Source organism: Erinaceus europaeus, chromosome 15, assembly GCF_950295315.1.
Source record: "Erinaceus europaeus chromosome 15, mEriEur2.1, whole genome shotgun sequence".
NCBI lineage: Eukaryota > Metazoa > Chordata > Mammalia > Eulipotyphla > Erinaceidae > Erinaceus > Erinaceus europaeus.
The window spans coordinates 23,804,153-23,829,316 of NC_080176.1; the positions used below are offsets into that span (position 1 = coordinate 23,804,153).

The 25,164-nt window shown below is 47.5% G+C and overlaps 1 protein-coding gene across 4 annotated transcripts in view; it reads left to right on the top strand.

The window, feature by feature from the left end:
* LMTK2 (lemur tyrosine kinase 2) overlaps window positions 1-25,164 on the top strand; it is a 91,335-nt gene that overhangs the window by 56,158 nt on the left and 10,013 nt on the right. For 3 of the 4 annotated variants that reach the window (XM_060173240.1, XM_060173238.1, XM_060173239.1), the window contains exons 7-10: window positions 965-1,098; window positions 17,826-17,910; window positions 20,030-20,151; window positions 22,870-23,019. In XM_060173240.1, coding sequence (XP_060029223.1) covers window positions 965-1,098; window positions 17,826-17,910; window positions 20,030-20,151; window positions 22,870-23,019 — 491 coding nt within the window. The remainder of the gene's footprint in view (window positions 1-964; window positions 1,099-17,825; window positions 17,911-20,029; window positions 20,152-22,869; window positions 23,020-25,164) is intronic. The other variant, XM_060173242.1, reaches the window with a different exon arrangement.

The following is a 25,164-nucleotide window of genomic DNA, read 5'->3' on the forward strand; positions in this document are numbered from 1 at the left end:
TATAGCGCAGGGCTAGCAAGCAGAAGGTCCAGAGTTCAATCCCCTGCCCCACACGCTTGTGCTAGAATGATGCTCTGGTTCTCTTGCTATCACTACAAATTTTTTTTTTCTTTTTTTCCAATCTGGGGGTTAATGGTTAATGGTCTTTAACTCAAAGGCACAATCTCTCATCTCCCCTTGACAATCCTGATGTCCCTTCATCCCTTTCCCTCCGTCCCCAGAGTCCTTTGCTTTTTGGTACAGCACACCACCCACTCAGTTCGCGTTTCACTTTTCCTTTCCCATCTTAGTTGCTGAGTTCCACCTGTGAGTGAGATCCTCCGGTAGTGGTGTTGGCCTTTCTCTTGCTGGTTTGTTTCACTCAACGTAATGCCTTCAAGTTCTGACCAGGATACTGTGAAAGTGACGGATGGGTGACCTCATCGTCTCTAGCAGCTGCATAGTATTCCATTGTGTATATGTAGCCAGACCTTTTATTTTAAAAGTATATTTTAAAGATAGAATTGGTTGTTAAAGCAGATTTTAAAAAGCAGATAGAACCTCCCAGAACACGCAGTTGTTCAGAGCGGTGTCCACAGCCTCCCTGACACCTTGTCTCCTAGGACCCTCAGACCAACAGTGATGCCCTTCACTGACTCCCCATCTCACCGCCTCATTCTCAGAACTCTCCTCTGTATACTCTTTGAAATCACAGATCTGCGAAATGACCCTTTTTGATAAATACTGTCCCATTTCATATATATAATTTTTATACAATAGTTTGTACATGCATAATGTTTCATATATTTACAGAACTTTTTCTCTCTTGGCAAGAATGATCCCACAGTGAGGATCATGTTTTCTGTGCCCTTGAGTGTTGGGTTGGAACTGGAGCCTGAATGCTGTGAGGTGCTTCAGTCACCACTAAGCAGGGGGAGCAGCCCGGGCACCTGCCCACATGCTCACTGGCCACCTCTCCCCGCAGGGCGACCTGAAAGCCTACCTGCGCCAAGAGCACGAGCAGCTGCAGGGGGACGCCCAGACTATGCTGCTGCAGCGGATGGCATGTGAGATCGCCGCAGGACTTGCTGCCATGCACAAGCTACACTTCCTACATAGGTGAGCCTGCACTTCCTGCTCGGGTGGGCCTGCACTTCCTGCTCGGGTGGGCCCTGCTGGCTACAGAGCAGAAGCTCCCTTGGGCTTGCTTCCCAGCACCAGAAGACCTGAATCAGGCTTCCTGGGGGCCAGGACAACTCACGTGGCCCTAGTTAGTCCTCGAGGTTGAGAGAATGTGAGCTGGGAGAGCAGAGTAGCTGGCCCCCACCACCCTTCCAGGTCAGTGTGGGCCTTGTGCTAATTGAAGGTCTCCTGGTCCCATCTCATATTCCCCTCCAGAGGGGGAGGCCCGGAGCTGAGAGAGCCTCAGCCCCTCAAGGGAGTGCTCAGGGTTGGAGAGGCCCCTGAGGCAGGGCGGGGTGGGTGGTCAGGGCTGAGGCAGCAGCACACCCTCCTGCTGAGGTCTGGCTCCAAGAACCACAGTTGTTTGGAGCCTGGGAATTTCTGTCCAGTCTATGACTGGGGTTGGCAGGGTCCTGAAATGACAGCTCTGCTGACCCAGGGGAGCCTTGTTATCACTCTGCTCAGCCTCTGGCCTCTGCCAGGCACGCGCCCTGGTCTCCCAAGAGAGCTGGTGGTGTCCCTGAGACCACCTGAGTCAGTGAAACCTCCAGATGCCTGTGTGTATCACGGCAAGGGTCCCCTGCCTGGGACACATTCTGCCATTAGTATTTATAGCAGGTTGTACAGGAATGTGTTGGTGGTTTGACTCTGTTTATACAATAAATAAATAAAAACACTTGATTGTATTTGTAGAGGTGTGTGTGGGGGTGTGTGTGTTTTAACAGACACAAGAAAATATCGGGGGCTGGGTGGTAGCACAGCACGTTAAGTGCAGGTGGTGCCAAGTTCAAGGACCGGCATAGGGATCCCGGTTTGAGCTCCCGGCTCCCTACCTGCAGGGGAGTCGCTTCACAGGTGGTGAAGCAGGTCTGCAGGTGTCTGTCTGTCTCACTCCCTCTCTGTCTTCCCCTCCTCTCTCCATTTCTTTCTGTCCTATCCAACAACAACAGCTGTAACAACAATGATAAACAACAAGGGCAACAAAATGGGGGACAAAATAGCCTCCAGGAGCACTGAATTTGTAGTGCAGGCACCGAGCCCCAGCGATAACCCTGAAGTATCAGGCTGCCTCAACATTACTTCAAGAAGAAGGAAAATTAGCATTTGTTGTTGTTGTTTTTATTGATGTTTGTTTGTTTGTTTTTTGCCTCCAGGGTTATTGCTGGGGCTCAGTGCCTGCACCATGAATCCACTACACCTGGAGGCCATTTAAATTTTCCCCATTCATTACCCTTGTGGTTTAGCCTTGTTGTGGTTATTGTTGTTGATGATGATGTCGTTTGTTGTTGGATAGGACAGAGAGAAATGGAGAAAAGAGGGGAAGACAGAGAGGGGGAGAGACAGACCTGCAGACCTGCTTCACTGCCTGTGAAGTGACTCCCCTGCAGATGGGGATCCAGGGGCTCAAACCGTGATCCTTACACTGGTCCTTGTGCTTTGGGCCATGTGCGCTTAACCTGCTACACCACCACCCGACTCCCGAAAGTTAGCATTTTCTTCTGTGTATACAGTGTTTACATAGTGAGCAAATCATTACGATAAAGTGCTTTTCAGAAGACCCAAAAGACTGTGGGTTTCAGGAATTGGGCGGTAGTGCAGTGGTTTAAGTACAGGTGGTGCAAAGTGCAAGGACCACTGTAAGGATCCTGGTTCAAACCCCCAGCTCCCCACCTGCAGGGGAGTCACTTCACAGGCGGTGAAGCAGGTCTGCAGGTGTCTATCTTTCTCTCCCTGTCTCTGTCTTCCCCTCCTCTCTCCATTTCTCTCTGCCCTATCCAACAACAATGACATCAATAACTACAGCAATAAAATAACAAGGGCAACAAAAGGGGATAAATAAATATTTTAAAAAATAAGACAGTGGGTTTCTTAGGTCGAAGGCAAAAATCCCTTCTGTTAATTCAGAATGGAGGTATCTATCTTGTTTCATCTATTAGTTTATTTATATGTTTGCCACCAGGGTTATCTGCCAGGATGCTAAACCTTCTCGGCTCCTAGCAGACTTTAAAAAAAAAAAAAGGGAGTCAGGTGGTAGCGCAGCGGGTTAAGTGCAGATGGTGCAAAGCACAAGGAGCGGCATAAGGATCCTGGTTCGAGCCCCCAGATCCCCACCTGCAGGGGAGTCGCTTCACAGGCAGTGAAGCAGGTCTGCATGTGTCTATCTTTCTTTCCCCCTCTCTGTCTTCCCCTCCTCTCCATTTCTCTCTGTCCTATCCAACAATGACATCAATAACAACAGCAATAATAACTACAACAATAAAACAACAGGGCAACAAAAGGGAATAAATAAATAAATTTTTAAACTTTATTTATTTATTTATTTATTATTGAATAGAGACAGAGAGAAATTGAGGGGAAGGGGAGAGAGAGATGGAGAGAGACAGAGACACCTGCAACTCTGCCCACCACTTGTGAAGCTTTGCCCCTGCAGGTGGGGACCAGGGGTTTGAACACATGTCCTTGCGCACTTAACCAGGTATACCACCGCCCGGCCCCATAAATAAATATTTTTTTTAAATAATTTATTTCTTTATTGGGGAATTAATGCTTTACATTCAACAGTAAATACAATAGTTTGTACATGCATAACATTCCCCAGATTCCCATTTAACAATACAATCCCCACCCACTATGTCATTCATCATCTTTCATGGACCTATATTCTCCCCACCCACCCACCCACCCACCCCAGAGTCTTTTACTTTGGTGTAATACTCCAATTCCATTTCAGGTTCGACTTGTGTTTTCTTTTCTAATCTTGTTTTTCAACTTCTGCCTGAGAGTGAGATCATCCCATATTCATCCTTCTCTTTCTGACTTATTTCTCTCAACATGATTTTTTCAAGGTCCATCCAAGATCGGCTGAAAATGGTGAAGTCACCATTTTTTACAGCTGAGTAGTATTCCATTGTGTATATATACCACAACTTGCTCAGCCACTCATCTGTTGTTGGACACCTGGGTTGCTTCCAGGTTTTGGCTATTAGAAATTGTGCTGCCAAGAACATATGTGTACACAGATCTTTTTGGATGGATGTGTTGGGTTCCTTAGGATATATCCCCAGGAGGGGAATTGCAGGGTCATAGGGTAGGTCCATTTCTAGCCTTCTGAGAGTTCTCCAGACTGTTCTTCACAGAGGTTGGACCAATTGACATTCCCACCAGCAGTGCAGGAGGGTTCCTTTGACCCCACACCCTCTCCAGCATTTGCTGCTGTTACCTTTTCTGATGTATGACATTCTCACAGGAGTGAAGTGATATCTCATTGTTGTCTTGATTTGCATTTCTCTGACAATCAGAGACTTGGAGCATTTTTTCATGTGTTTCTCAGCCTTTTGGATCTCTTCTGTGGTGAATATTCTGTCCAAGTCCTCCCCCCATTTTTGGATGGGGTTATTTGTTGTCTTGTTGTTGAGTCTGGCAAGCTCTTTATATATGTTGGTTATTAAACTCTTATGTGATGTATGGCATGTAAAGATCTTCTCCCATTCTGTGAGGGGTCTCTTGGTTTAGGTAGTGGTTTCTTTTGCTGTGAAGAAGCTTTTTAATTTGATGTAGTCCCATAGGTTTATACTTGCCTTAGTCTTCCTTGTAATTGGATTTGTTTCATTGAAAATGTCTTTAAAATTTATGCAGAAAAGAGTTCTGCCAATATTTTCCTCTAAGTATCTGATAGTTTCTGGTCTAACATCCAAGTCCTTGATCCACTTGGAATTTACTTTTGTATTTGGTGAAATACAGTGATTCAGTTTCATTCTTCTGCATGTTTCAACCCATTGTTTCCAACACCATTTGTTGAAGAGACTCTGCTTTCCCCATGTAATAGTCTGGGCCCCTTTGTCAAAGATTAGATGTCCATAGGTGTGGGGCCTCATTTCTGGGCTCTCAATTCTATTCCACTGGTCAGTGTGTCTGTTCATGTTCCAGTACCAAGCAGTTTTGATGACAATGGCCCTATAATACAGTTTGAGATCTGGGAGTGTGATGCCTCTGGTTCTGTTCTTTTTTCTCAAGATTGTTTTGGCAATTCTAGGTCTTTTCTGGTTCCAGATAAACATTTGTAGCATTTTTTCTATTCTCCTAAAAAATGTGCTTGGGATCTTGATGGGGATAGCATTAAATTTGTAGATGGCTCTGGGTAATATATTCATTTTGATGATGTTAATTCTTCCAACCCATGAACATGGAATATCTTTCCACTTCTTTGTGTCTTTTTCAATTTCCTTGAGTAGTGACTCATCATTTTCAGTATACAAGTCTTTCACTTCTTTGGTTAGGTTTACTCCCAGATATTTTAATGTTTTTGTTGCTATAGTAGAAGGAATTGATTTCTGGATTTCAATTTCTTCTAGCTTAGTGTTTGCATAGAGGAATGCCACTGACTTTTGAATGTTAATTTTGTAGCCTGACACATTACTGTATTTCCTGATGATTTCCAAAAGCTTCTTGCTGGATTCCTTAGGTTTTTCCATGTATACTATCATGTCATCTGCAAATAAGGAGAGTTTGACTTCTTCTCTTCCAATTTGTATGCCTTTAATTCCTTGCTCCTGCCTGATTGCTATGGCAAGAACTTCCAACACTATGTTGAATAGTAATGGTGATAGTGGGCAGCCCTGTCTAGTACCTGATCTGAGGGGAAATGCTTCCAGTTTTTCACCATTGAGTATGATGTTGGCTGTAGGTTTGCTATATATAGACTCCACTATCTTCAGGAATTTTCCATCTATTCCCATTTTTTGTAGTGTTTTGATCATAAAGGGATGTTGTATTTTGTCAAAGGCTTTCTCTGCGTCTATTGATATGACCATGTGGTTTTTGGTCTTGCTTTTGTTGATGTGGTGGATCACATTGATTGATTTACGTATATTAAACCAACCTTGCATGCCTGGGATAAACCTCACTTGGTCATAATGAACAATCTTTTTGATATACTGCTGTATCCGGTTGGCTAGAATTTTGTTCAACATTTTCACATCTATGTTCATCAGAGATATTGGTCTGTAGTTTTCTTTTTTGGTTGTGTCCCTGTCTGCCTTTGGTATCAGGGTGATGTTGGCTTCATAGAAGCTGGCAGGGAGTATTCCAGTGTCTTCAATCTTCTGGAAGACTTTTTTTAAAAGTAGAGGTATTAGTTCTTCTTTGAAGGTTTTGTAGAATTCATTTGTAAAACCATCTGGTCCAGGACTTTTATTTTTGGGAAGATTTTTGATAACTGTTTCAATTTCATTAGCTGTGATGGGCCTGTTCATGTTATCCACTTCCTCTTTACTTAGTTTTGGAAGTTGGTAGGTATCTAGGAAATCATTCCTTTCTTCCAGGTTCTCTAGCTTGGTGGCATATAGTTGCTCATAGAAGCCTTGCATGATATGTTGAATTTCTGCAGTGTCTGTTGTGATATCTCCTCTTTCATTTACTATCCGATTTATTTGGGTCTTCTCCCTTTTTTGTTTTGTGAGTCTGGCTAAAGGTTTGTTGATTTTGTTTACTCTTTCGAAGAACCAACATTTACTTTCATTGATCTTTTGTATGGTTTTCCTATTCTCAATGTTATTCATTTCTGCCCTAACTTTAGTGATTTCTGTCCTTCTGGTTGCTTTAGGATTCCTTTGTTGTTCTTCTTCTAGGTCTTTAAGATGTACAATCATGCTGTCTATTTGTGCCTTTTCTTGTTTCCTAATGTGTGCTTGTATAGCTATGAACTTCCCTCTTAGGACTGCTTTAGCTGTGTCCCAAATATTTTGATAGCTTGTGTCTTCATTTTCATTGAACTCTTGAAACATTTTGATTTCTTCCTTGATTTCCTCTTTGACCCAGAAGTTGTTAAGAAGTGTACTGTTGAGCTTCCACATTTTGGCACTGTTACTAATCTTTTGTTGATTGTTAAGTGTTAGTTTCATTCCACTGTGGTCTGAGAAGATGCTTGGGATGATTTCAGTGCTCTTGAATTGGCTGATGCTGTCTTTGTGGCCTAACATATGGTCTATCCTTGAGAATGACCCATGTGGATTTGAGTAAAATGTGTATTCCAGTTTCTTGGGATGAATGACTCTGAAAATGTCCAATAGTTCTAGTTTATCTATCTCTTCATTTAGGTCCCTTATGTCTTTACTGATTTTCTGACTGGATGATCTGTCAAGTTGAGATAGTGGGGTGTTGAAATCCCCTACTATGATTGTGTTACTGTTAATATATTGCTGTAGCTCTTTCAGTAGACATTTGATGTATTTAGATGGCTTCTCATTGGGTGCATAGATATTAATAATTGTTAAGTCCTCTTGATTGACTGATCCTCTGAGCATTAAGTAGTGTCCATTCCTATCTTTTTTAATCTTATCTATTTTAAAGTCTATCATGTCAGATATGAGAATAGCTGTTCCTGCCCTTTTTTGTGGGCCATTGGCTTGTAAGATAGTTTTCTATCCTTTCACTTTTAAGTCTGTGTTTGTCTTGTTGAGTTAGGTGAGTTTCCTGTAGACAACCTATTGTTGGGTTGTGTTTTCTGATCCATCTTCCTACTCTGTGTCTTTTAATAGGTGAATTCAGGCCATTGACATTTATTGATATCAAAGATTGAAGATATTTTAACGCCATTCTTGTAGAGTTTTAGAGTGTTTTGATATATGTCCTATTTGTGGTGGTCTGATTGTTTATAGGAGACCTTTCAGAACTTCTTTCAGGGCAGGCTTGGTGATAGTTGATTCCTTCAACTGTTGCTTGTCTGAGAAGGTTTTGATGCCTCCATCTAGTCTGAATGACAGTCTAGCAGGATATAGTATTGCCACCGAGGCAATATTTGCCACCGAGGTATAGGTCTTCTGAGTTTCCTGGTTAGATCTCTGTCCCCTGGTGTCCCTTCTTGTCGCTGCTCCAGATTCTGAGGGTAGTAGCAATGGAGACTCAGAGTTGCACTTGGTGAGTCTCTGGGAGTCCTTTCCTCTCTTCAGCTGTCCCCTTGTTGTGGAGCAGACTGGAGGTGGTGTCTCCACTGATAAACTGTTGAACTGTTAGCAGTCACTTAATCTCTCCTTAGGCCCCTCTCTCCTCTCTGTCACCAGCCACGCGTGTTTGTACTCACGGGTGATTTACTGGGTTCCTGTGGTCATTCTAGTCCTATCTTGTTTCGGTCCGGGTAGTCTGCTTTGGTATTCCTAGTTGATCCGGGAGAGGAGAGGAGAGGAGGGGAGGGGAGGGGAGGGGAGGGAAAGCAATCTGCTGCTCGTAGCTCCGCCTCCGGAAGTCGAATCCTCAAGTAAATATTTTTTTAAAAGGGGGTGGCAGCACAGTGGTTAAGTGCACATGGTGCGAAGTGCAAGGACCAGCATAAGGATCCCGGTTCGAGCCCCTGGCACCCCACCTGCAGGAGAGTAGCTTCACAGGTGGTGAAGCAGGACTGCAGGGGTCTATCTTTCTCTTCCCCTCTCTGTCTTCCCCTCCTCTCTCCATTTCTCTCTGTCCTGCCCAACAACGACGGCATCAATAACAACAACAACAACAACAAAAAAAGGGGCAACGAAAGAGAAAATAAATAAATATGAAAAAAAGAAGGTCCCCTCAGCACCAACAACTGAAGTCACCAACGACAGACAATAATTGTTCTGAAACCCAAGGCCATTTCTGATACTATGTTTTAGACATGGAAAAGAGATCAGAGTAAGCTGTGGTTTTCCCATGGATTTTTCTTCGGGTTAAAGTTTTACTTCGAATCTTGTGAACTTTAGAACAAATAAAGATAAATCAAGTCACGTGGTTTGGATTTGACCCAGGTGTGGAAACTCAAGGTAAAGAAAAGCCTTGATGCCACTGACAGCTGTTTGGTTTTTGCTTTTAAAGGGACCGTATGTTAAATAGAGCTCCTTCTTGGGCAACGCACTGTCATTTAATGTGCTTGGCTGGCAGCTGACTCTGTGGGACAGTTTCAGATCAGGGAGAATATTTCCCGTCACACTCAGACCCTGTAGTTGAAAACGGGACAGCTAATGTGTCCAAGTGAGGGCTGTTTTCTCCGCAGGGAGCTGCTCCAGTGAAGCCCCCAGAGACCAGGCCCTGGGTCTAGGCAGCCTGCGAGTCTGAAGTCACGCATGTGACATTTTTGAAGGCCACGTAAACAGCAGAGGCCGCCAGCGAGGTTCTCCTGCAGCCCTGGCTGGGAGCCTGGGACTTCCTGTGCCCAGCCTTTCACTCTTCTGAGCGGTCCCAGTGACCTGCTAGTAAGGTCACTGTGGTGAACTGAGAGCAGGGCAGCTCTGTGGATGCTGTGGACCCTGGGGTGACGAGGGTAGCCGTGACATTGAGAGCCCAGGTGACAAGTGTGCACAAAAGAGCCCCTGGAGGATTTGCTCAGCTTCATGGTGAAAGTTCCCCACTGCAGAAACAGGAGGGCTACTAAGCTCGCCAGCTCTGGGCCAGTCGGCACAATGAAGAAGAAGAAGAGAATGTGGGGCTGGGCGTTAGCACAATAGGTTAAGCACACGTGGCGCTAAGCACAAGGACCGGCGTAAGGATACCAGTTAGAGGCCCCAGCTCCCCACCTGCAGGGGGCGGGGGGGTCGCTTGACAAGCAGTGAAGCAGGTCTGCAGGTGTCTGTCTTTCTCTCCCCTTCACTATCTTCCCCTCCTCTCAGGATTTCTCTGTCCTATCCAACAATGACAGCAATAATAATAATAACAACAATAAACAGCAAGGGCAACTAAAGGGACGAAATGGCCTCCAGGAGCAGTGGATTTGTAGTGTAGGCACTGAACTCCAGTGATAACCATGGAGGCAAAACAAAACAAAACAAAACAAAAAAAAACCCTTCAGTCCTTGCTCACTAATAATCTAGTAGGAGAGTGAGGTGTACATCAAGCCAGACAGATACCGTCTGTGATCCAAGCTCTGCAGAACACTGACTAGATGTTACTGAGCCTCTCGGCAGGTGACCTGGAGGTTGCATGGGAAGATTCTGGTGCCAGAGTTGGCTGCCTTTCTTCTTAAAAATGGTTTTTTTAATTATTTATTTATTTTCCCTTTTGTTGCCCTTGCTTTTTTTTTTATTGTTTGTTGTAATTGTTATTGATGTTATCATTGTTGGATAGGACAGAGAGAAATGGAGAGAGGAGGGGTAGACAGAGGGGGAGAGAAAGACAGACATCTACAGACCTGCTTCACCGCCCGTGAAGTGACTCCCCTGTAGGTGGGGAGCTGGAGGGGGGGCTTGAACCGGGATCCTTACAGCAGTCCTTGCACTTTGCGGCACGTGCACTTAACCCACTGCACTACTGCCCGACTCCATTAAAAATGTTTTTAAAGGTTTATTAACCGGTGGAGTTGGGGGGGGGGTGGGTGGAGGCGAGGGGGACCAGAGCATCACTGTGGCACATGATGTCAAGGATTGAACTCAGGGCCTCATGCCTGAGAGTCCAAAGCTTTATAATTTACCTGTCTTGCCCGCTAACATCATGTGTGGTTTCAGCCTGACTCTTGAGCCTGTGCTCCTACCCTCTGACAGTTCTGCTATGTCCCTGGGTGTGCTGTCAGTGGACATGTGGATGTCCTGTGGTCCTTTCCATGGCAGGAACGAAAACTACTTCCATCTGAAGAACTGGCACCAATAGAGAAGAGAGGAGACTAGGGAACTGCTAGAGGAGAGAACAGCAAGCATGTGTGTGGTGGGAGAAGAAGAAGGGGCATAGAAAAATACCAAGGAGCCTCTTGGGCACAGAAGATGCAGGCAGGGAAACGGTAGAAGGTAAGAACGGAGAGGCCAGGACGCCAGCTCACCGGACAGCGCCTCCATTACCATGTGTGCGGCCCAGGTTCAGGCCTAGTGCAGTCCGGGGAGGGGCGACTCCTCTCCCTGCCCCCAGGTATTTGAATGGAAAAGTAGGTGCAGCAGGGAAGTTGTGCGTCTGTGACGCCCTGACACACACCTGCAGACACAGCAGAGCCTTGAGTGTCAGGTCACGGCCTTCAGACTTTACTTTGTAGGCAGTGAGAGGTGACAGAACAGGGACTTGGGCAGAGAAGACACCATGGACAAGAACGGCCCCTCGTTTGCCCAGGTTGGGGCCGCCCACGAGCGTTTCTGCTTTCCTCTTCATCTTGGGAGGCTTGTGGAAGGGGAGATGGCTCTTCAGCCTTGGGACTTCTGTGACTTGTTTCACAGAGAAGCGAGGAGTGGCAGCCAGGAAAGGAACCAGTGTAAATAACAGCTGAAACTCGGGAAGACATGAAAGATACTAAAAGGTCAAGTAGTTGAACTAGAAGAGCTTTGCCTAGCGTGTTTCACGCCCGGCTTCTCCCTGACCTCTCAGGAGCAGACGGCTCCAGTATGGAAGTCTTCAGACCTGGGCCACCTCTGCTTGGGGTCAGTGCCCTCAGCTCCCCCCAGCTCCGACACCCGTGGAGCAGCCTATCTGCTCTTGACCACATCTCCTTTCCCAGGCCACACTGTCTACCCCTGAGACAGAGAGAGAGAGAGAGAGAGAGAGAGAGAGAGAGAGAGATGGCCCCATCTTTCATTGTCGGCCAAAGGCAGGGCTCAGGGTGCCCATTCGGATTGCTGGGGGTCTTCCTCCCTGGGCCCTGCGCTGCAGGTCAGCCCACACTCCAGGGCTCCCCTGCACCTTCCAGGCAGACTTCCCGTCTCGGTGTGATTGGGACAGCAACCCCAGGCAGGAAGAGGAGGAGGAGGAGAAAGGGATATGGACTCCTTTCTCTCCAGTCCGGAACCCGAGGCCATCCACTGCTTGGCATCCGCAGACGACCTTCTCAGCCTTCGTGGCTTCATGCTTGTGGGGGGCAGACAAGCCAGGACTGGAGGCCGAGACCCGTTAAGGCTGAGCCATCCGTGCCCACTTCAGCTCTGGCCCAGCCATGGGGAAAATTCGAAACTGGAGGCATCATCCCCACTTTGTCACCAGCCAGTGGGCCACATTCAAGCCAGAGGCTCCACCAGGACTGCACTGCATGGCCAGAGCGTGGACACGAGGAAATGCAGTGCTCATGTCCCTGCCAGGACATCCTAGCATGTGCCTGTGTTCTGATGGTGGCTGTCACCATCCCCTAGCCTCCTGCACCCCAAGTGCTGAGTGGCACCATCTCTTCAGAACCTACTTGGCTGCTGAGGGCCCAGTGGTGTGGCCAGCAAAGCCAGCCCACAGGGTGGACCTTGTGGGTTCCTTTCCCTCTCCCTCTCCCTCTCCCTCTCCCTCTCCCTCTCCCTCTCCCTCTCCCTCTCCCTCTCCCTCTCCCTCTCTCATGCACCAGAAACCACACCACTTCATCTTCTGGAGCCCATTTCGTCTCTCAGATGGGGCTAATCCTTCCCCGGAAGTGCTCCCGTCAAGATGACATCAGAGTTTATACGCCAATCCCTGGGAGGATGTGACCTTTAGTTGACTTGCCACTTGGGGTTTCAGGTTGCTGTCAGAGAGCTGGCAAGGACCCTGGAAAGGACCCCAGTAGCACGGAGCCGTTTCCAATGGAGCCGGAGACAGGCGAACCCTCGTGCTAGAGTGTCTGCCTTGTAAATCAGCACAGGGCCCCAAAGCATAGTCTCCCCCAGCTGGGTCCCCGCAGCCACTCACAGCCCTTGCGACAGGCTGTGGAACCAAGCCAGAGCCTCCAAGGTGGCCTTTCAGGCCTGTCTCACTTGGCAGCCTGGCGACTGGACCTGTTTTTCAACTTGAAGGAAGACTGTACGGGATGTGTTTGTGTTTCCTGGCCCACGCCTGCCATTGACGTCAAGACTTACCTCTGCTGTGAAGAAGTGGCACCTCTGTATTCTGCTGCTCTCCGCTTCAGAGAATGGTTGCTGTCCACAATTTCAAATCCAGTGACACCATCCAGTTTTCTTGAATCTAGATGGCCCTTTGTTATCGGTACTTTTCACATCAATTTTTATTTTATCCTCACAGAATCTTTGTGAGTCCCCCCCACGTGTGTGTGTGTGTGTGTGTGTGTGTGTGTGTGTTTGAGAGACAGAGAGAGAAAGAGAAAACAGGCCACACTGACTTACCTGATTTAGAAAGTTGCACATTTCTTCTGTCTTGGAGCTAAGACATTATTACTTTTTAAAATTTTTTTAATATTTATTTTCCCTTTTTGTTGCCCTTGTTGTTTTATTGTTATAGTTATTATTGTTGTTATTGATGTTGTCATTGTTAGATAGGACAGAGAGAAATGGAGAGAGGAGGGGAAGACAGAGAAGAGGAGAGAAAAATAGACACCTGTAGACCTGCTTCACCACCTGTGAAGCGATTCCCCTGCAGGTGGGGAGCCAGGGGCTTGAACAGGGATCCATCTGCTAGTCCTTGCGCTTTGCGCCACCTGCGCTTAACCTGCTGTGCTACCACCTGACTCTCTTTATTACTTTTTTTAAATTAACTTATCACAAAACAAGAGAGAATGAGATGAGAGACTGCTTAGCTCTGGCATAAGGTGGTGCTGGGAACTGAGCCAGCTGCCTCTGGTGCCTCGGGCATGCAGGTCCTGAGCTCTAACCATCTGAGCTCTCTCTCTCTCTGGACCCCGAGCCAAGATCTGAAGCCCTCCTGAGCTCTTCCTGCTTCACCAGTGCTTCTGCCCACCCTCCACCCCACCCCCCTGTGCCATGTGACTGGGACTTAGGAATGGAGGCCGGGAGCAGGCTTCTGAGGCCTCCCCCCAGTCAAGCCATAGTTTTCCTCCTCCTCAACTCAGGATGGCTGGCACCTGGAGGTCTTCCCGCTTCCGCTCACACTCTGTTAAGCTGAAGGAAGTTTCCTAGAGCAGGCCTGAGGCCCTCTGCAGATGGCCCTCACCATCTTTTGTCTGACCTCACATGTCTGAAGGCTGTACTTAAAGTCAGGGGAGGAGGTGGCTGGAGGAAAAGTGCCAAGTGCCCAGTGGGTGCTCCCGCCAGCCTGGCCCTGCTGTGGAGACACTCCTGCCCCGGCCTGGCTGCTGGCACCCGCGCGGTATCCGGGTCTTAGGAGGGAGAAGAGGGCAAGCTGCAGCGGGATCGGTTGGGGGAGACTAGAAGTGCTGGCTGCTGGTGCTCCGTCAAAGACCCTCTGGCAGAGCCCATAACTAGTTCAGCCCCGGCTGTGGTCCAGTGGCTGGCACCCGACTCTGTGGGTTCCCACTCGCCAACCCCTGGGGGCAGACTGTTCTTCCCTTCCTCCTCTCCGTCATTCCAAAACACCAGCTGAGTCTTTTGCGCCCCCTTGGAAGTACCTGTCTTATTTGGAGCAAGGTTTCCCCCAGATGCCCCCAGAGTCCTGAAGGCTTGTGGCTAGAGCTCTGTGAAAACCACCACTTGTAAACATGAGTTTGGAGTCACAGGAGGTCCAGGTCCACTGTTGACCAAGGAGCAGCCAAGCACATGCACCATGCGTGCCAATGTTGAGGGCTGATCCTTGGTGCCTCCAGACTGTGGAAGAACACAGCTGAACTGAGCTGCACCAAGGTCCTCTAGTGCCTGTGCCTCAGTTTCCACAGCTGTCACTGGGGGTGGGGCATGTCCTAGGACCCAACCTATAGGCTGGTCGTGAGGATGAAAGGTGAGAGGAATGCCTTTCGTGAAGTGAGTGCTTTGTAAATATTAATCTCTGTTATATAACCGTGTCCGTGACCTGTGTGCTGAGCTGACATGGAGTCTTATTGGCGCAGCAGCGGCAGCCCACGCTCCAGCATTCCACGCACGAGAACGCTGGCTGTGCTCTTCAGCGCTGGTTTGCTCTTAGTCTTCTGCAAGCCTATGAAGGCCAACATTTTTAAAGTGGGCCTGTAGGGATCCTGTTTGATGGCTACTTTTTACAATTTTAAACTATAAGTGCATCCTTTTTCCTTTTTCAGTTTGGTGATGTTTTTATTCATAAGCCAGTTGAGTTGTCTAGGGACTGCAGTTAAAAAAATGTTGGGGTTGGGCAGTAGCACAGAGGGTTAAGTGCTTATGGCACAAAGCACAAACACTGGCGTAAGGATCCCAGTTTGAGCCCCCAGCTCCCCACCTGCAGGGGAGTCGCTTCACAAGCAGTGAAGCAGGTCTGCAGTGTCTGTGTTTCTCTCCCCCTCTGTCTTCCCCATCTCTCTCCATTTCTCTCTGTCCTATCCAACAACAGCTATAACAACAATAACAACCACAACAAGGGCAACAAAGTGGAAAAAATAGCTTCCAGGAGCAGCTGAGCCAGGGCACTGAGCCCCAGCAATAACCCTGGAGGCCAAAAAAAAAAAAAAAAAGTCATGTTTCTATGAAGGAAGTTCCTACAGAAAAAGTTTTTATCTTTCAAATTATATGTATTGGAAATTAGCTTCTTCTTAAAGGAAAGTGAATATACGGCAGGAGTACATAGCATAATGGTTATGCAAAGAGGTTCTCTTGCCTGAGGCTCTAAAGTCCCAGGTTCAATCCTATGCACCACCATAAACCAGTGAGAGCTGAAATGAGAGTGATCTGGGCTTTCTCTGTAAGGGTCTTTCCATTATAAGGAATATTTTCAGAAATTGTTTAAAAAACATTAATGGTATAGATTATCTTGAAATGCTTGAATTTGTGACTTCACTAATCTTTTTTATGGGGTGTCAGAGATTGAGCCTGGGGTGCTAGCCGTTTGTTTTCTGCCATCTTTCTTTGCCATTTCCGGACCCAATTTCCATGTTGAATTTCTGCGAGAGACACTGAGGCACTGCCCCACCATCTTTGGCATTCCACCTGTGTCTGTCTTTGCTGCTGTTATGTATCATTGGTGCTTGAACCCAGAGCCTCATGCTTGGAAGACATGTGCATTACCTGCTGAACCACCTCCCAGGCCCTGTTAATCCTTGCTTATAAAACAAACTACTGGGGGCCAGGTGGTAGCGCAGTGGGTTAAGCGCACATGGTGCAAAGTGCACCAATCAGCATAAGGATCGCGGTTTGGGCCCCGGCTCCCCACTTGTGGGGCGGGGGGGGGGGGTCACTTTACTAGCGGTGAAAGCAGGTCTGCAGGTGTCTGTCTTTCCCTACCCCCCCTCTGTCTTCCCTTCCTCTATTTCTCTCTGTTCTATCCAGCCACAATGACAGCAATAACAATAATAATAACAGTAACAAGGGCAACAAAAGGGAAAAAATAGCCTCCAGGAGCAGTGGATTCATGGTGCAGGCACCGAGCCCCAGCAATAACCCTAGAGAAAAATAAATAAATAAATAAACTATTGCCAGGCTTGTGACACAAGTAATGCTAGTAAGAAAACAAAATGGGAGTCTGGGTGGTAGTGCAGCAGGTTAAGTGCACATGGTGCAAAGCACAAGGGCCAGTATAAGGATCCCGGTTCAAGCTCCAGGCTCCCCACCTGCAGGAGTTAAGCAAGCGGTGAAGCAGGTCTGTAGGTGTCTATCTTTCTCTCCTCCTCTCTGTCTTGCCTTCCTCTCTCCATTTCTCTGTCCTATCCAACAACAACAGCAGCTATGACAACAATAACAACTACAACAAGCACAACAAGGGCAACAAAATGGGGAAAATAGCCTCCAGGAGCAATGGATTCATAGTGTAAGCACTGAGCCCTAGCAATAACCTGGGAGGCAAAAAGAAAAAAGAGAAAAAAAAGAAAACAAACAAAACCCCACAATTCCGTAGTGTTACAGAATTATTTGTGGTCACTCTGAAAATGCCAGGAAATCTGCTAGGCAGAACTGATGTGGTCAAGACTTGAGCAGTCAAGTCTTTTGCAAAATACATCAGATCTTCTCCGTTATGTGAGTGATTATATATGGCATATAGGGGGTCGGGCGGTAGTGCAATGGGTTAAGCGCACGTGGTGCAAAACTCAAGGACCAGCGCAAGAATCCCGGTTTGAGCCCCAGGCTCCCCACCTGCAGGGGAGTCGCTTCACAGGCGGTGAAGCAAGTCTGCAGGGTGTCTGTCTTTCTCTCCCCCTCTGTCTTCCCCTCCTCTCTTGATTTCTCTCTGTCCTATCCAACAATGAACGACATCAACAACAATAATAACCACAACAAGGCTACAACAAGGGCAACAAAGGGGAGGGGGATGGCTTCCAGGAGCAGTGGATTCATGGTACAGGCACTGAGCCCCAGCAATAACCCTGGAGGCAAAAATAAATAAATAAAGGCATATAGTCATTTTTCTCTAAAGAAAAAAACTTTAAATTATTAATTGTTAAGCAGAGTCTTGATATGCTTCTTTGATTACCAAAGGAACTCCCCTCACCCCCACCCTTAACCAGAGCACTGTTCAGCCCTGGGACTGGCCTCCACTCCCTTGGGCATGCAAGTCTGTGTGCTACTGAAGGTATATCTCCCCAGGCTGGGAAAATCCTTTCTTTTTTTTTTCTATATTTATTTATTTTCCCTTTTGTTGCCCTTGTTGTTTCTTTTATTGTTGTTGTAGTTATTGTTGTTGTTATTGATGTCATTGTTGGCTAGGATGGAGAGAGATGGGGAAGACAGAGGGGAAGAGAAAGATAGACACATGCAGACCTGCTTCACCGCCTGTGAAGTGACTCCCCTGTAGGTGGCGAACCAGGATCCTGACGCCTATCCTTGTACTTTCCTTGTACTTCTTACCACGTGTGCTTAACCCACTGCGTTACCACCCGACTCCCAGAAAGTCCTTTTCTATAGCAATTGAGTCTCGTTATCCTGACTGACCGCTGGTCCTTCTTACTCTTATGCCCACTCCGTTCTTTCTGTTTGCAGTGATCTAGCCCTGCGGAATTGTTTCCTTACCTCCGACTTAAATGTGAAAGTGGGAGACTATGGAATAGGATTCAGCAGGTACAAGGTAAGCCAGTGGGGAGGGGTGCTTCCTGTTCAGATCTGATCTCTCGGCCATAGAATGCCAACATTGAAGGGCATAATAAGCAGGTTTAATGTGGACACACAGACGGTTAACAATGATCACCATCCGTGTGATGAACTCTGCAGGCTAGGTAAACGTTTCTTCCTGACACAGTCAGGAAAGTGTAGGCTGAAGTTCACTATGGTTGGGGCTCCGTCCGGCTTGTTTTTTCCTCCCAGGCTTGTTGAGCTGTGACTGTACTGCAGCACTGTATACGTCTAGGCTGCATCTGTCACCTCACGTAGGTACACGGTAATAGAAAACAGAAAGCATGGGGCCGGGTGGTGGTGCACCTTGTTGAGCACACACATTATAATGCACAAAGACCCGGGTTCAAGCCCCTGGTCCCCACCTGCAGGGGGAAAGCTTCACGAGTGGTGAAGCGGGGCTGTGGGTGTCTCTCTGTCTCCCTTTCTGTCTCCGCCTTCCCTTTCAATGTCTGGCTGTCTCTGTCCAATAAATAAAAGATACATTTTTTTAATCTTTTTTATATTTATTCCCTTTTGTTGCCCTTGTTGTTTTATTGTTGTAGGTATTATTGTTGTTGTTGATGTCATTATTGTTGGATAGGACACAGAGGAGGGGAAGACAGAGGGGGAGAGAAAGATAGACACCTGCAGACCTGCTTCACCGCTTGCAAAACGACTCCCTTGCGGGTGGGGAACCGGGGCTCGAACCGGGATCCTTATGCCGGTCCTTGTGCTTTGCACCACGTGTGCTTAACCCGCTGTGTTACCGCCTGACTCCCATAAAAGATATTTTTTTAAAAAAGGAGAACATGAACACTTCTCTCAGGATCAAGTCTCTGAGATTTAGATTTTTAACCATGCCTCCTAAGGAAATCAGTGAAGAAATAGATGGGGTTGTCTGTGTGTGCATGCCCCACTGAGAGAGGCAGCAGGACATGGGGTAAAAGTCACTTTTCCTGGCTCCATGCCTTCAGATCTTGATTTTCCTGAGCAGCCTGCTCTCTCTTGGAAGACCTTCCAAAGACCTGAGGAGCCAGCTTTCCACAGTGCTGTGAGCCTAAAATCCAGTGTCAGTGCAAGCTGGGTATTCGTCTGCAGAGTGACTTCCATGCCTCAGGCACTGTGATGCAGCAGCACACATTGTCTCATTGAACCATAGCCCAGGGGGAAGTGCTACATAGAAACAAAAAGGCATAGGACTGGGGAGATAGCAGAGTGGTTGTGCAAAAAGCTTTCAAGTCTGAGGCTCCGAAGGTCCCAGGTTCAACTCCCAACACCAGCCAGAGCTAAGCAGTGCTCTGGTTAAAAAAAAAAAAAAAAAAAAAAGGTGGGGGGCCCTGGGTGGTGATGCACCTGGTTAAGGGCACATGTTACAATCACCAAGTACGCAGATTTAAGCCCCCAGCCCTCACCTGCAGGGGGAAAGCTTCAAGAGTTGTGAAGCGGGGCTGCAGGTGTATCTCTCCCTTTATCACATCTCCACTCTTGATATCTGGGTGTCCCTATCAAATATATAAAGATAATAAAAAAATTTTTAAATGGGCAGGTTAGACAGCATAATGGTTATGCAAAGAGACTCTTAAGCCTGAGGCTCCAAAATTCCAGGTTCCATCCCCCCACCCCCACGTCACCATAAACCAGAGCTGGGTTTGTTTTTTTTAAGGGGGGCATTTTGTATTTGCTGCTTTTCCTGGGATCCCCTGGCTTGGCAGTGGCTGAGCAGGGCTGCGTGTGCACCGCAATGCTTGTTCTCTCTCTTACTCACCCACTAGCACATGGCCTGGCGTATTTTCAGAGGTGTTTGCTCAGAGCCTGTGCTCTGTGCCTCAGACAGCGCGTACCCTCCTTTCCAGGAAGGGTGAGTGAGCGGGCATTCACAGCTCAGAGAGCAGCCCGGGAAACCCAGGAGGCTTCAGAGAAACCCTGACCCACCTCCTGCCCAGAAAGTCTGCTTCCTGCCTGCTCCTTTTGGACGTATGCTTTGGGTGTTGAGTGTCTTTTCTGAGGATGACCTGGCAGAAAACCCCTGCACTCAGCTAAAAGCACTATCAAATTCAAAAACCCCGTGTGTTTTGTTTTTCCTAACAAAACAGGAGGATTATATCGAAACAGATGATAAAAAAGTTTTCCCGCTGCGATGGACCGCCCCGGAATTAGTGACCAGCTTCCAAGACAGACTGCTCACAGCAGATCAGACTAAATACAGCAACATCTGGTACGTGCCGACTTGCCACTGTCTTGGGCCAGGCGTCCCAACTCAAGTGCTTTCTGAAGGGAGAATCGCTGAGTGAGATGCAGCAACAGAAGAGCCACTAGCGGAGTGAGGGGGGCAGTGTACTGGCACCGTGGCAGTTGTCACCCCTGCAGTGGCTTCACTGTCTTGGCAGTGGAAAGCTCCACCGATGTAGGAACCAAGTCTGCTTCCCTGCCGACGACGGGTGCTGGCATCTGGCAGGTGTTGAGTGAACATGTCCTGCTAGAGTGAAGGAAAAGCCAGGCTGCAGGGACTGCTGGGTAGTCGCGTGCTTTCTAGAAGGCCGGTTTAATGGAAATCTAAATGGCGAGTTTAGGTTTTGGACTGCAGTTCTTTTTTCCTCTTCTTGCCTTCTTCTGCATTGACTTTTATTTGTTTTTTTACTGTCCCTCTTAACCTACAAGCTAAAAGTTCTCTCTTCATGTACTTCTATCGCTTCTCCTATAAATTAATTATGACATGCACACTTCATTGACCCCAGTCTAATACACTTCCTATCTTGACCCTTTTCCTGAATAACACAAGGATCTGGGATGTTTCTGCATCCTTTACACCCACTCACTCACACACACTCTCACACACACACACTCTCACACACACACACACACACACACACACACACACACACACACACTCATGCACGTAACGTGCTGCCATTGGGCATTCTCATGTTCCCTTTTATCTGCTCACCGGTGTTCCACTGATCCTGAGGCATTCCACCTGGGATCACTCCTTTCACTTCAGTTTCCCTCTCTAGCCGGGGCCTGCTGATCACAGACTGTAGGCTTTTTAGGTTCAGACATACTCTTCTTCTGTCGTCTTCCTTCTTGAAACACATTTTTACTTGAGGACAGTTATCTCCTCTCGGCCCATGGAGGACCTCACTCCACTGTCCTCTGGCTTCCACTGCTGTCAGTCTGCTAAGCTCTTAGAAGGTGACGTGACTTCTCCCCTCCAACTGCTTTTAGAATTTCTTCTCTTTTGCTTGTTTTTGTTGGTTGGTTGGTTGGTTTTTTTACAGTGTCACTGTGATATATCCTTGGGTATGGATTGCTCATGTTTCTCTGTTGGGGCTCCTTTGATTGTTCCAGTCTTGTAGCTCTGTGTTGTTCTCAAATGCTGCGTCTGCACCACTTCCCCTCCTCCTGAAAGTCTTTTTTCCCCCCTTTTGTTGCCCTTGTCTTTTTTTTTATATTGTTGTTGTTATTGATGTCATCATTGTTTGATAGGACAGAGAAAATTAGAGAGAGGAGGGGAAGACAGAGAGAGGGAGAGAGAAAGATAGACACCTGCAGACCTGCTTCACCGCCTGTGAAGCAACTCCCCTGCATGTGGGGTGCCGGGGGCTTGAACCGGGATCCTTTTGCCGGTCCATGCGCTTTGCGCCACATAAACTTAACCCGCTGCGCTACTGCCCGACTCCCCTGAAAGTCTTAACTAAGCCTGTCTTGGGCTTTTGCTTCCTGTGTCTCCTGCCTCTGAGTCTCTCAAATAAGAGGTCTGTGCTGTAGCCTCTTTAAAATCCTCTGTTCAGTCGTATCTGTTCTTTTCACTGAAGTCTCTGTTGACCTCTTTCACTCAGTTACTGATCTTTCAGCTGTAGGTGGTCTGGCTGATTTTTCAAGTTTGTCTCACTGTCATTAGTACCTGGGTTCCGGGCTGCATCCGATAGCTTCAACCCCCAAAGTCTTTGTGGCTTGGCTCTTGCTGGTTCTTGAAGGCACCCTGTCTCCTTGGGGAGTTTGTTGTAGTGAAACTGAATTTGAAGCAGTTGATGACACTTCAGGAGCAGAGCTACTTTCTTCATGAGGGGACTGAGCCGAATGCCTAGCCTGCGGCCCTCAGACAGAGAGCCACACTGTTATGGCAGGACCACTGCCCTGTGCCAGCATCAACCAGCAGGACCTCTCCCTCCTTGCCGTGTGGTCAAGAGGGGCCGAGGGCTATGGGGCCACTTCCTCCCAGCAGAAAGAGCCTCTGGGCAACTGGCAAAATAGCTCAACTGCTAGAACCTGGGACTTGCATGCCTGAGGTTCCTGGTTTGATTCCTGGTGCTGCAGGTACCATAATGCTGCTCTGATTTCATTTTCTCTCTCTCTCTCTCAACACTTTTCTCAGTCAGGAGGCAAAAGTCTTTTGTCCATCAGAAAGCTTATGTTTATCTGGTATCCAGCAATTTTTCTGAACTCTTAAGTCATCCTACTCTTTTAAGTAATTTTTTTAGGGTTTAGAAATGAGAGTCATTTAACCAGCTCCCTACAGTTGAGAATGCTAATCACCTGTTCATTTTTTTTTTTTGGGAGGGGTTCCGGGGTATGTAATTGCCTAGAAAAACTTGAAGAGATGGGCAGGGGTAGATAGCATAACGGTTATACAAAGAGACTCTCATGCCTGAAGCTCCAGAGTCCCAGGGTTCAATCCCCCTGCACCACCATATACCAGAGCTGAGCAGTGCTCTGGTATAAAAAATAAATAAATAAATAAATAAAAATAAAAACTTGAAGAGTAGCATTCAGCACAAATGTTGTTGTTTTGATCATGGTTTTAATGGGAAAATGCTATTTCTAGTCGCCTTGCCGTGAGTTTTCCCTAGAATTACTAACGACCTTCACACAGAGTTGACTGTGTGCCATCTCAAGGAGAAAGGAAGAAATAACGCTTTCCTCCCCACCCCGGCAGGTCCCTGGGTGTGACTCTTTGGGAGCTGTTCGACAATGCTGCTCAGCCTTACCCCCACCTCTCCAACCTAGACGTCCTCAACCGGGTCATTCGAGAGCGAGATACGAAGCTCCCTAAGCCCCAGCTCGAGCAGCCTTATTCCGACAGATGGTTGGTAACTTCCTGTTTTATCTCCAAAGTTCAAAGAAACCCACTTCCCATGGCTGTGAATTATGCGCTCTGCCTGTTTCTAAACAGTAGACAGGGTGAAAAACAATCCTTTGTACGGTGTCCACGACTGATTTTTGCACAAACTGCTCTCTTTAAAATGAAAGGTGCTTTTAAAAAATGTTTTTTGGGGGGGCAGGAGGTGGCGCACCTGGCTGAGTGCCCATATCACAGTGCGCAAGGATCCAGGTTCAAACCCCCGGCCTCCACCTGCCAGGGGAAAGCTTCATAAGTGTTGAATCAGGGCTGCAGGCATCTCTCTCTTCCTCTCTCCCTATCTCCCCTCCCCCTCTGGATTTCTCTCTGTCTCTATCCAATATATAAAAATTTTTAAAAATGGTTTTTGAACAAGCAGCAACTTATATATAATGTTCAATAGGAAGAGGTGTTAAGTTTAAACTAGACAAGTCAGTTAAGGCAGAAGGGTTCATAATACCTTAAAAAGGAAAATTAAAAAAGAGCTGAGGGGAGCTGGGCGGTAACACAGCGGGTTAAGTGCACGTGGCGCAAAGTGCAGGGACTGGAGTAAGGATCCCAGTTCGAGTCCCCAGCTCCCCACCTGCAGGGAGGGTCACATCACAGGCAGTGAAGCAGGTCTGCAGGTGCCTTTCTCTCCCCCTCTCTGTCTTCCCCTCCTCTCTCCATTTCTGTCTGTCCTATCCAACAATAACAACATCAGTGGTAACAATAATGACAACAAGGGCTACAAAAAAAGAGAGCGAGGGAGAAGGCACACCCATTAGTGTGCACATCTGACATTGCACAGGGATCCAGGTTCAAGCCCGGGTCCCCACCTGCGGTGGGGGGTATAGGGAGAACAGTGCATCAGGTCTGCAGGTATCTATCTTTCTCTTTACCTCCCCCCTCAATTTCTCTGTGTCTATCCAGCAGCTTAGTTAAATATTTGAAAAGTCACTATTAATGGAATCCTCTGTTCTGGAATTGTTTTAAAGACTCTCTGTAGAACTGTTATCTAACTTGTGAAGAGAAAGATAGCATGGAATGATAATATTGAACTTGGCAGCCGAAGCTAATTTTCATAATGCATGTTGACATTTACAAAACCAATTTGCTTCTCCTAGCAATTTACAAATGTACTTCTTGGGACCAGCTCTTAGTCCATTTCCATCAGGAGCTGGCTCTCCCTGCTGTAGGCTTCTCCATGCCAGTCCCTGACCAGCCAGCACAGGTTCTGCTGCCTGGTGCCTCTGTACCTGGGCACTGCTCAGTGCCCCGGGCTGTGGCCCCTGTCAGCCCAGGATGACTGGACTCTGTCAGCCTAAGCCTCAGTCTGGGCTCTGTCTCCCCTTCTGCCTGGGGCTGCGGTCAGTCCTGGCACGGACTGTCCAGCATCCCCTCACAGACCCAGGTGCAGACTGTTGCCGTCTGTCCTGTCCCCCATTCGCTCTCTTTGACCCTATGGGAGGCTAGGCTATGGGAGGTCCTAGGGCTGCTTCTTTTTTTATTATTTTATTTTATTTATTTATTCCCTTTTGTTGCCCTTGTTGTTTTATTGTTGTAGTTATTATTGTTGTCATTGTTGATAGGACAGAGAGAAATGGAGAGAGGAGGGGAAGACAGAGAGGAGGAGAGAAAGATAGACACCTGCAGACCTGCTTCACCGCCTGTGAAGCGACTCCCCTGCAGGTGGGGAGCCGGGGTTCGAACCGGGATCCTTATTCCGGTCCTTGTGCTTTGCGCCACCTGCGCTTAACCCGCTGCGCTACAGCCCGACTAGGGCTGCTTAACCTGCTGCGCTACAGCCCCCCTAGGGCTGCTTCTTACTGGAGAAAGAGTTTGACGCGAGTCACAACAGCATTTGTGAATTCTCCATTTTAAAGTGGAGAAGCCTGAAAATGAATAAATGAAGTGAATACATTAAAAATATAAGACAAGTGTTGTTGGAGGACATGTTAGAACTACTTGTAAATTTAGTGTCTTTTGGGGGGTAGTATAGTGATTATGCAAAAGACTCTCATGTCAGAGCCAGGTGGTGGCTCACACTATAGTGCGCAAGGACCCAGGTTCAAGCTCCTGGTCCCCACCTGCAGGAGGAAAACTTCATGGGTGTTGGAACAGGGCTGCAGG